General features: G+C 40.8%; 1 protein-coding gene across 1 annotated transcript; it reads right to left on the bottom strand.

The window, feature by feature from the left end:
- Positions 1-3,845: 3,845 nt before the first annotated feature.
- On the bottom strand, positions 3,846-4,775 carry LOC139116402 (uncharacterized). The gene has a single exon (XM_070679038.1). The coding sequence runs from the start codon at positions 4,773-4,775 to the stop codon at positions 3,846-3,848; it is 930 nt and encodes a 309-aa protein (XP_070535139.1).
- Positions 4,776-11,741: the final 6,966 nt, after the last annotated feature.

The raw sequence follows: 11,741 nt of genomic DNA, 5'->3' as shown, positions 1-11,741 counted from the left end.
GGATTAACTCCGTAATTATTTTATTTTTTATTTTATATACTTGTCAGCAATCATGGATACTAAAACAGTTGTAAACACAATGTACGATGGTATTGTAATCGCTGGACTTGCGATGGGATATCTTATGATCTCCAGCAAATTTCTGAAAATAGATATGGGCGATCCAAGTCGACCAAATTTGACTCGATTGGCAAAATTAGGCGGTGCGACTGCTGCCGCGGTTGCGACCAAAGATCTTCTTGAACAGAAAAATATTATTCCTGCAGAACCTTATACTTTGTAATAATATACAGTTAGCTATGGCCTCAGCAATAGGAATGACAGTTCTCGGTGCTGTATTAAATGCAACGGCATTCACAGGAGGAAATATTATCGGACAAAAGCTTTCTGGGAATGGTGACGCTCTTATTGAAGAGAAAGTCCGACATGATAAAGCATTAGAAAAATTTGAACATGATCGTGCCGTCTGGTCAGAAAAAAGATTACTACATGCTGACTGGGAAAGAGAAAATCAAGCAAAGGATATGCATGCTGCGGCTGAATTAAGAGATACAGATGCAGAAATCCTTGAAGAAGCAGAAGCGGTGGCCAACTCTCCAGGCCGTTCCGAAGGCGAGCGCAATTCTCAGATTGTTATCAGCCCAGTCCCGAGCAAAAGAAATATGAAATGATTTATATTGCTGGAGGATTGGTCGTGGGATGGTTTATCTTCCGATAGGGTTCCTTCGGAACGCACCGGTAGGGTCCTTCGGAACGACTACAATAATTCAATACAAAAGCTAGTTGGCCAGTTATTGAAATTAACTATGTTTCCATCCTGATCTGTTATCCAAATACGCATTGAATCTATATTGTCTGAACCCTTTCTCAATGGCATGGAAATTGAGCCTCCGTTTTTAAAATCATAGGTGACCTTTTCACTTATTTCTTTTGTATCCCGGATGGGAAGTGTTTGTAAACAGTTTGATACTACTCCCTGTATGTATTCATCCGAGCGCCCTTTGGAACGGGAATGCTTTGTAACATTACTTCCAGTAAAATCAACGACATCTGAATGAACTATATATTTATTGACTGTTAAGAAATCTGCTTGACCTGGACTCATAGTACTTTTTATCACGGGGTTGTCCTCAGGTTTATCTGAAAAACCGACGAGGTTAGCGAAGTTACCTGTAGCATTAAAATATACTTTAACATCTTTAGCCAAACTTAGATAAACGCGGCCTGTCGACAGATCTTTTTCAAAATTAATTTTCGGGTTTTTCAACCTGATTGCTTTATTTAACCTATCGATATTGTAGTTACCCAGTCGTAATGATATAGTCTCCTTCGGTCGCCCACCTTCTTGATATTTTAATATACTATTCGTCCCCGTTATGTTATACTATGAGTTAAAGAGTGAACACTCGAGCAGTCTTATCTTCGTAAACTTTGATGCGTCAATACAAGGGTTAAAATACATAGTAACCGGTTTGCCTGTTTTGCTTTCAATCTCAATGATCATCATTGTACGTTGTATATTATTACAAGGTATTATTTTAATTTTCACTGTATATAGGTTAATTATGTCTGGTCCAAGTGACTTCGGTCTAGGTGCAATTCGTGTACAAAATCTTGAGCTTGAAGATTTGAGTGATGTTAAAGTGAACAATAATACTAAGATAGCTGCTAATCATAATAAGGATTACGTCCTTCGTTACAAGGACCGCGAAAAATATTTCGTTTTAGCCTCTGCCGCGGTACAAAGTCACGAACATGCTGTAGAATTTTCCGAACTTACAGACATTGATGAAACTGTAATTGACGCCACAAAGGCTTCGAATGATCCAACTCCTTTTGCTCTGACGTGGGATGGGGATAGTAAGAAATTCATGCCTTATAATGTACCACGTAACATATTAGATATATTGGATAGTGAAATTGCAGGTGGAGTTACTGAACTGCCAGGAACTCCGAATGTGATTTATTTTGATAGCAATGTAAACAAATATAAATTGTTAGATTTTCGTAGTTGGCTTACTCCTACAAATCCATACATTAAACTACTCGGTATACCGATTCACCTCAAGATCAAACCTCTTAATACAATAATGTCTTCAGATAATACACTAAGAAGGTGGATAAATAATGGGGAGAATTATTGTTCATACAATGCTAGCGGGGTTCCAGTTAGATTATTTGGGACACAACTTTAAAGAAACAGGGTCTGAAAAGTGTGGGGGAGGGGACAGCTGAATTAACTTTACAAACTATGAATCAACAGATGACTGATAATATGAAAATAATCGAGCATGGTACAGTTCTCATTAGGTGTGTAAAGTTAGCTACAGGAGATGAGTATGATGATTTGGTTGGATATTACGCTATGAAAACAGATAACAGAACAACTTGTGATATTATTATAAGTATCGATAAAGATCGTAATGAAATGAGTATTGAATGTTTTGTTGGTGGGAATAGAGTAGAGAGTGGCTCCCTCCCCGACTCTGGAACTAAATTTGTACGTAAAGATAAAAGTGTTAATACTTTGGATATCAGCGTTATTTATCTAAAACGTCTCATATTGTTTGAAGTAATGGTCTTCCGACATATTTTAAGTTCAGAAGAAATTTCTAAAATTTTATCTATCGGGTAAACAAGTTCACCCGATAGGTAGCCATATCAATAACAAAGCAGGGGTTGCTCCACGGTTACCGCATATTGAAGCAACGAGTAGTGGTCTGGGGAGGTGTGAGGGAATTTTGTAGCTTTTTTAGGTAAGTGTCTCGGTTAACAACTTATTCTTACTACTTTTGATTAGTTGCCTTTTTGTTTCTTGTTTTCTTGTCCTGTCTTTATAACGTTCTTTTTTGGTGTAATAAAAATTATTAAAAAACTGGTTAGTGAGAAGTATCGCATAACATTGTTCAAAATGAAGAGACAGTAGGCTGTATATGATACACAATGACGACCGTCGGGCAATGGTTTGGGTATCGGTCTTACTTTCAGTGGTTGGTGAGTTCGACTTCGGAAACTCGGTAAGGCCAGAGTAACTGACTCAACTGTCGGAGGATGGTGAGTTCGAGACTAAGCAGTAAGGTGTTATGCCCCTGTGCAAGGCACTTTACTCCTCATTGCTCTATTAGGTATTGGGTACCTCATCCTGTGATTGAGCATTCGCAAGAAACAAGAAAAAAATAACATGTATATTTTGTTGAAGTGCGAAGTTAGAGTGTGCTATCATTTCTAATAAAGTAAACTCCACTCCGCTAAATCAATCTGATTGCTGTCAATCTCTTTCTCTTTCTTTCTCTTGCCTTCCTTCCGTTAGATTGTTAATACTGGGTTGCTTGAATGCACACAGTCTCAAAGGCGCCATCCATGTCTTCTGTTTGCTGTCGAATCCTGCACAAAGGATATATAGTCAGAGCAGTTACTACTGCAACATATATTAAACATATTTTCATGTATTTTACCAAATTGTAGATAGAGTTTACACTTAAAGAAATAGCTCCCTGTGCAACAGATTAAAAATATATTTGCGTTGGGTGAAATAGGGTGTATCAGCAAACTTCCATAATGGTATATACGCTGGAAAATCTCCATTGTATGATCACCGAACCCACAAATAATACGAATTTGAAAAATGTTCTTATGCTGTTTTCAATATGATGTTGTACTTCGATTTTTGGCTCATGTCACGGGTCTTCCTGAGTCATTTTCTGAAACATAGGGATTTAATCAAAAATAGTTTTGAATTACGAATTTACACAGAGGCAACAATATGTTTATCAATACTTAAAATTCCTCGTACCTGTTTTGTTCTTTCTTTCTTTCATCATTTAAAAAGTCGTGCAAGTCACTCGTCAACTGAGATGAGCTTGCTTCAATGATCTTCTCCTTTCTCCTGTCGCTGTCTTTCTGCTTCCTCCCTTCTCCTTTTCTGTTCTTCCTGTCGCTGTCTTTCTGTTTCCGCCATTCTCTGTCTCTCTTCTTCTGTCGCTGTCTTTCTGCTTCTTCCCTTCTCCTTCTATCTTCTTCTTGTCGCCGTCTTTCTGCTTCCTCCTTTCTCCTTTTCTGTTTTTCCTGTCGCTGTCTTTCTGTTTCATCTCTTCTCTTTCTCTCTTCTTCCTGTCGCTGTCTTTCTGCTTCCTCCTCTTCCTTCTCTCTTCTTCCCGTCGCCGTCTTTCTGCTTCCTCCTTTCTCCTTTTCTGTTCTTCCTGTCGCTGTCTTTCTGCTTCCTCCCTTCTCTTTCTCTCTTCTTCCCGTCGCCGTCTTTCTGCTTCCTCCCTTCTCCTTCTCTGTTCTTCCCGTCGCCGTCTTTCTGCTTCTTCCCTTCTCCTTTTCTGTTCTTCCAGTCGCCGTCTTTCTGCTTCCTCCCTTCTCCTCTTCTGTTCTTCTTCCAGTCGCCGTCTTTCTACTTCCTCCCTTATCCTTCTCTCTTTTTCCCGTCGCTGTCTTTCATACTCTTCCCTTCTCTTTCTTTCATCGAGCTCTCTGAAGAAATTTTCTAGCCATATCTGACTTTCAACTTCCTCCCTTATCCTTCTCTCTTCTTCCTGTCGCTGTCTTTCAGCTTCCTCCCTTCTCCTTCTCTCTTCGTTCTGTCGCTGTCTTTCAGCTTCTTCCCTTCTTTCTTCTTCCAATCTCTCCCTTAAAGCTTGTTGTCTCTCTTCTTCCTGTTTTTTCTCTCTCTTCCTTTTCTCTTTCTCGAATAGGTTTCCAAAAGCAATCAGAGCACTGATGTCCATTATCGTGTCCCACTTTTCTGTAATACGTTCCCCTGTGAAAGACATAGTATCTGTTTCCTGCTATGTATTTCGTCTGAAGATCGTCCCAATCACGGAGGGGTCTAAGGTATTTGTGACATTTATAACACCATGCGCCATCATATTCCGAAGGTTTGTTTCCCATATTATTTCAATTACTGGAAAAGATAAGTTTGAATGGTGAATTAAAGGTTATCTGCAGGAAAACATTATTAGCTGTATAAAAGGACTGTTTCAGTACACATTTTCAAAATTATGCTGCGCGAAAAATTGTAACCCTTCAAGTGTTTGCAAAAAAAACCCCAGAATGACCCTCCCAATTTTTTTATGCGCAAAAGCATTGAACCTCCCCCTGCATGTCACAACCCGTATCAGTAATATTTTAATCGACATATACTTTCTCATATGACCTTTGAACTTTCAAAAATCATTTTTAAACTTTCCAAATAATCACTTGGGTGAAAAATCCATTAATTATTTGTTGTTTACATCTGCTCTTTCCAACACCCTATTTTCATCATGTACATTTATATAAATTGTCCATATTTACTAAAAAGCACAGATTTGGCTAGTTTTATTGGTACCAAAAAATATCAACAGTTTCCTCATATACTATAATGAAGCGTTAATGAATATTCGGTGAAATTTCAAATCAAATATCTCGCACACAAATGCACTTTTTACCACCCTAGTCCAATTTAGTACATTAATATCAATTATCAAGTGTCTATAAATACACATACTTAGCTAGTTTTGTGTTGGAAAAGAAATTTCCAAAGTTCATATTTTTCTCATACTTAACCGTATGGTGAATCAACATTTTTGATGGAATCAAAAAATCAAATTTCTGGTACACACATGCACTTTTTACCTTCCACTTCAAGCAAAGTACATTTACATAAATTAACATATATAAATGCACAGATATTGTTTGTTTTGTAGAGGGAAATTGTTAATAGTTTGCACAATACTAGTAGATTCCAATGTATTATGATTTGATATCTTTGGGTAAAGCACTGTATCAACCACATCTCGCTTTCTTATAGTTGTGATACTTGCACACAAAAAATGATGACATTCCAAAGGCATACGTGAAATTTCATTACCCCTCAGAAATGCTCGCGTGAAAATTAGCAACCCCCACAACATCGGCCCTAACCCCCCCCCCGTTATTTCTGTCCAGTCCCTTATCGCACTGTGCCAGCAGTTTTAAATAGTGCACGATGAGTGCCGTTTTGTAAACATTGCGATGAAGCCAGTGCACACAATGTAAAATGCAAAAAGTGTTGCACACTTTAACGCATGAGGCTGCGCACAATTCACTGCGGAAGGAATGCGCCTGATTCACATTATAGACTTCATGCGTATCTTCTACCTCTTTCTGTGGATGTGAGAAAAACAAAATTACGATAAGGAAGTAGACCGTACAAATATCAAGTCATTCACTATCGCATTTTTAGCTCACGTGTTCCAACATAGGCTAATGTCATAGCGATGTCTCTCTGTCTGTCCCTGTGTGTGTGTGTCTGTCTGTCTGTCTGCAGCTGAGCTTACTTCTCGACCTAACGACACTCCTCATGGTCTATAAAATGAGCATCTAAAACAAATCCTCCTTACAAAATCATAGCTCGTTATATAACTTTGACCAGCAGGTGAAGGAGTAAGCATTCCGTCGATATCCGGAACGACAACCAAAAAGTCCGGTGAGTTAATTCAATCACACTTTGCCCATATCGCTCATACAGTTAAAAAGTTTCACGATAGCGGTTTTAACAACGGGAAACTGAATTTTTTTATTTATTTTGTTTCATTTTATGCCACTTTATCGTATAAAACCAAGATGCAATCTGTCATCGAATTGGTACTACAATCAACCAAACTGAAAAGATTGCTGAGCAATACAGGAAACATCATCTGGCAAAGAAAATCAATCTGAGACAGCTGCCATATAAGTAATCAAAGTTGGCGGCATGAATTAAATAAAACAATACTCTCCTCAGACCAAACCGATTTTAAAGGCCGTTTACAGCAATTATTGTTAACAAAACCATGAAACCTGGGAATGGCTAAACACAGAGAAAGAAGATATATTTCTCGAAACAACCTTCACAATATGCTTTTCAAACACCGGAAAGCAGGCACCAATATTGACTCAAAATGTATTACAAAGTCCACGAAAAATTGACACAAAACTAAAAGTTCGGATAATCGATTTAAATGCCTAAAACAACTAATCGTTGACCAATTAGTACAACATTTACTGTTAACATAACGAGCACTGGCAACGCTCAAAATATGCCCTAAAACAAAAATCCTTATAAGCGTCAAGAAACTCCGGCCTATGCTGGGTCATGTTAATTATAATATGACACCACACACCGGATCGCTCACTATAGAGTCAGTCAATAGTGGCTAACTCTCACAATAACGAATCTGGCTTCTCCTCCTCGAGGACGAAGATGACTTCATTACACAACCAAGCGGAGGGGATACAAAACAAGAGAGCGACTGATGAAGGAACCCCATTTTTGGTTCCGAAACACCATTAAGACGAATCACTCAATCAACAAACCGGTTTACCGGGGACCCAGATCACATGACTAGGGTCAAAGCACTATTGATGCACTGGTGTCTCGCCATGTATTCCACACAAAATAAATGCAATGATCCTTTGATTCACCATATCGTAATACTAAACAATCTTGGTAGAGCCGATGTGTGGAGTTGCCCTCATTTTCCTTTATATCTATGCTTTTTCTTAGGCCACTTTACAAGCACGGACACTCCATTTTATGAAAAGACCGTGTGATCTAAGTCGAGGGCTACCCTTACGGAAGACCACAATTTGCCACAAGTTTGCATTCCTTACTTGTTACAAACTTGATACAAATTCTGACATCCAAACAAGCACCAATCTTGCTAGTCAGTTATATACACTTTGATTCAAGAATAGGCTAAGTTTGCAGCAAGTATGTGTGGAAAGTGTGATGAACATTGCACCAAGTTTGTACAGAGAATGTAGAGGTCATTTTGTTTTTGTTTGTATTGAGTGTGCACCAAGCTTGGAGATGCGCGGGGGAGGGGGGGGGGATTCAATATCTGGGGCATGGTATCTGTTGCCTTAGCAACAGCAGACATACTGTTGCCCTGGTAACATTTCAGGGGATTTAGATGATTGTAATTCCTGACAGCGTCTTTTTCAAAGTAATGCTCACACAACATGTGGTACATGACATCATCGTGCTGCTACTCCCCATTGTATTGTAAACAAATGATTCTTTCTAAACTGGCTTATAAATGTACACTCTTTAGATATGTTTACCTTGTGAGCAGCACATTCTAAAATTCACCTTCAAGTCATGTATCCAGATGCTAGGTTTGAACATCTATGAAAAAGTTGAGAGGATATTACATCCAACACGCACTCACCCTATGACACATTCAACTACACTACACTGTAAAAAGAAAAAAACTTCTCAGACAATAAATTTGTTAACTAAAAACACAATATATTACTGTAGAATACAGTATCTCTACTGTCATAAACATACAATCTTTGTACTTTATACTTAAAATGAGCTGTAAAATATATTCTTTTTGGCATATATGTACAGTACACTATAATTCAAAATATTCTCTGACAATGGAATTTACATTGAAAAATGGTAAATTCTGTCTCTTTAAAGAAGATCATACCGATCACAATTTTTTTCAATGTGTACCAAATAGAAACTGAATAGTGAAAAAATATTATGTTAAAGTCTCATAGATAGTTAACTATAAAAAACTTATTCAAAACATTTTGTAATTTTTGTGACATATACTTTTGTTGACGAATAAAATTCACTTTAAACATTTCAAAATACCTTTCCGATGGAATGTACATGGAAAACATGAGAGTTTTAAGTTAATGTTGTATTATTTACATGTTCAAATCAAAACGCAAAATCATGGAAAAACAATGTCCATAGCTACAAAAAAATAAAAACTTCCATGGAGTATGTGATGACCTTGACTTAACAGCGATATTTGAACAGACACTTACAGTCCAACTTCAAAAAGCAAACAACTAAACACAACCAAATTCCACATCACTTGGATGATAGATTAGTTCCGCCGAGTCCAAACATATTTCTCCACCATTAGATACTGACAACTGTGACGAAAGTAACTCTGCCATGTCCGATTTGTCCAATGCACAGCATGCATGCAGTGGAGTTTCTATCATAAGTCCCATGCAATGATCGATACGGACAGTCTCACTTCTTGTCATCATGATGTTCTCAAAGAACAGTGGTTGGTTTGAAATAGTCCTCTGTGGCATGGAAAGTGTCAAAGCAGCGAACTCTAGCTCGAAACTTAACTGAAATCCCGCGGAATTGTCCAAGGCCATTTGAGTGTATAACGGACATCCATTATGATCTACTGAATGTGTTTAACTTACATGAACTCTCGGTGTCGAATGCAGGCAATGTCCTTCAATTTCAAACAACAATTGTACTCCCAAATCTCTTCTTTGTTCCCTAATCGTCCGATGATAGAAATAATCTACAATTTCTCCCAAAACGGCGGGTAAAAACGTTGTAAATTTGACAGCTGAAGCAATGCATGACTTCCTTAGTGGTACTGGAGTTCAAATGCTGGTGTTGGCAAAACTAGCCAATCAGATGTCTCTTTTCACGACATGTGATCTTGTAAGGTGAAGTTCGAATACATAATTATCTGTGTGACCTGTGACCTCGATGCTCTCATTTATCGGAAATGTCAGTTTCTCGAGAAATGGGAGAGTATATTACTTTTTGACCAACTTTTATGCACTTGAAATCAATCATTTGAAGACATTTGGTGTCAGCTGGGATCCATGGTCTTTGGACATGTGTAATAATGCAATTAACGCAAAGAAACGACACGGAGGCAAGTGTTTGGCCGAAATCCGGGGTTATGTATGTACCGTCACGGCGGGGGCGTCAAGGCGTCATGGCGGCCTGGACGGCGGTACCAGACTCCTGGCACCGTGCGTCAGGCAACGTGCTACCGGGCGCCCACTACAGGCCCATGACAGTACCCCCTGGAACTTTATTGTGAAAAAGCCATCAAATTAGTGGAATACAATATTCTTTTATTGTGAGCTGCTACCCTGCAGCGAGGCACTTTTTTTTTTTTTTTTTTTTTTGCGGAGGGTGGGTGGGAATTTTGCGATGTGAACTTGAGCGTGGCAGAGATTGAAATGGACGAAAAAGAGCTTTGAACACACTGATGTGCGCATGGATAATGACGTGGAAAGGGTGATGTAATTTGTTGAGATAACGGTAATAGAGGCGGTTGGTAGATTAGGTTACGTCTCAAATGCATCTAGAAGCGTAAGGTAGGTGGCGCATGGTGACCCATACATGTCAAGGTCTAAACCCTTCCCCCGTGTCGCTCCAGACGTTAACAATGATTATAGCAAGCCATAATCACCCATTAACGCAAAGAAATGACACGGAGGCAAGTGTTTGGCCGAAATCCGGGGTTATGTATGTACCGTCACGGCGGGGGCGTCAAGGCGTCATGGCGGCCTGGACGGCGGTACCAGACTCCTGGCACCGTGCGTCAGGCAACGTGCTACCGGGCGCCCACTACAGGCCCATGACAGTACCCCCCAGATTACGGCCAAGTTGCGGACATGCATGGCCGCAGCGCGGCCGCAATGCAGTCCCCCCCCCCCGTGGTGACCATGCGCCACTGGGAAACGTCTCCTTATACATGTTCGTTGTTCCTACATTTCGTGTCTCTACAGTTTGTATAGTGGTATTACAACGTTGGCATTGTCCACCGCGAACTGAGTCCTATATCAAATTGCTGGCGTGTCGCGAGTGCCTTCGGCACTATGTCAAGTGTCTCCCGCGGCGTCTTGATGTAGATCTGGTACGCGTCGCTCCGCCATCTGCCAAGTGTCTTTATGAGCCAGTCAGGCAAGCCGGCTTCGGCAGCAGTTGTGGCTGCACCACTGCGGAAACTATGTGTCGCGTACATTTTAGCATCGGAAATCCCTGCCTGGGTAAGCAGTTCCCGCAGGCATAGGTTCAGTCTTTGTCGCGTAAGCCATGTGCCGTCCGCGAATTGGAACGCCGGTTCTTCAGGGCACATGTATCCGCGGTTCCCGGTAATTTCCAATAGGAGCGGACCGCACACACAGAGGTCCCGGTCGGAGCGATACGGATGGTGTGCCCACGCGCGTACGGGTCAGTCTTCGATGACTTTATCCTGATTTCGATCACGTCCGTTAACACAATGTCCTGGGCGAGTAGTGTGGCGTTTGCGTCGAATTCCGTAGGTGATCGAGCGGTGAACTCGCTTACCCTCAGAAAGCCGTAGAATGCCAGCGTGAAGCTCGCCCATACCATGAGCTTGTCGTTGCTGCACATGTCGGCACGCTGACGCAGGCATTCCTTGAGGCGACGGAGCAGGTCAATGGTGATTGGTAGTCGTGGCCGGCGCACTTCTCCAATGCTTCTCCTGATCCCTTGCAGTGTTCGTTGCAGGAGAGCGTGCGTTGTTACGTCGTCGGCATACCCGCGCTCAACGTGGTGATGCATCACCCGGCTAGGTACACCTTGATGGTTCGATATGCTAGTCCTCGATTTGCCAGGTTCGTAACGAAGAGTATGGCTGTCCTGATCGTGACAGGTAAGGTTGCTAGTCCGTGAGATGAGCAGAAATCCAAGTAACACTTTTGTCCTACCTGGTATGTGCGTCGCGTGTTCCCGGCCACACTGTTATGGATGTAGGCAGTTGCTAGTTCCGTCAGTTGTTGTGTAGCAAGCGGGATGGACATAGTCGCGTTGGTACAGGTGTGTGGCCGGCATCCGCTTCGGGCACCAATGCTCGGAACCTCTCCATCTGTAAACGAGAAAGTGCATCAGCAATTGAGTTATCAATTCCACTGACGTGGGCGATCATGACATGGAAATTTCCTTTGGCTGCCTCATAAAAGATGCTCCTTACTAGTTG

The sequence above is a fragment of the Ptychodera flava genome, chromosome 17, assembly GCF_041260155.1.
Source record: "Ptychodera flava strain L36383 chromosome 17, AS_Pfla_20210202, whole genome shotgun sequence".
Classification (NCBI taxonomy): Eukaryota; Metazoa; Hemichordata; class Enteropneusta; family Ptychoderidae; genus Ptychodera; species Ptychodera flava.
This window is presented reverse-complemented; position numbering and strand designations above follow the sequence as displayed.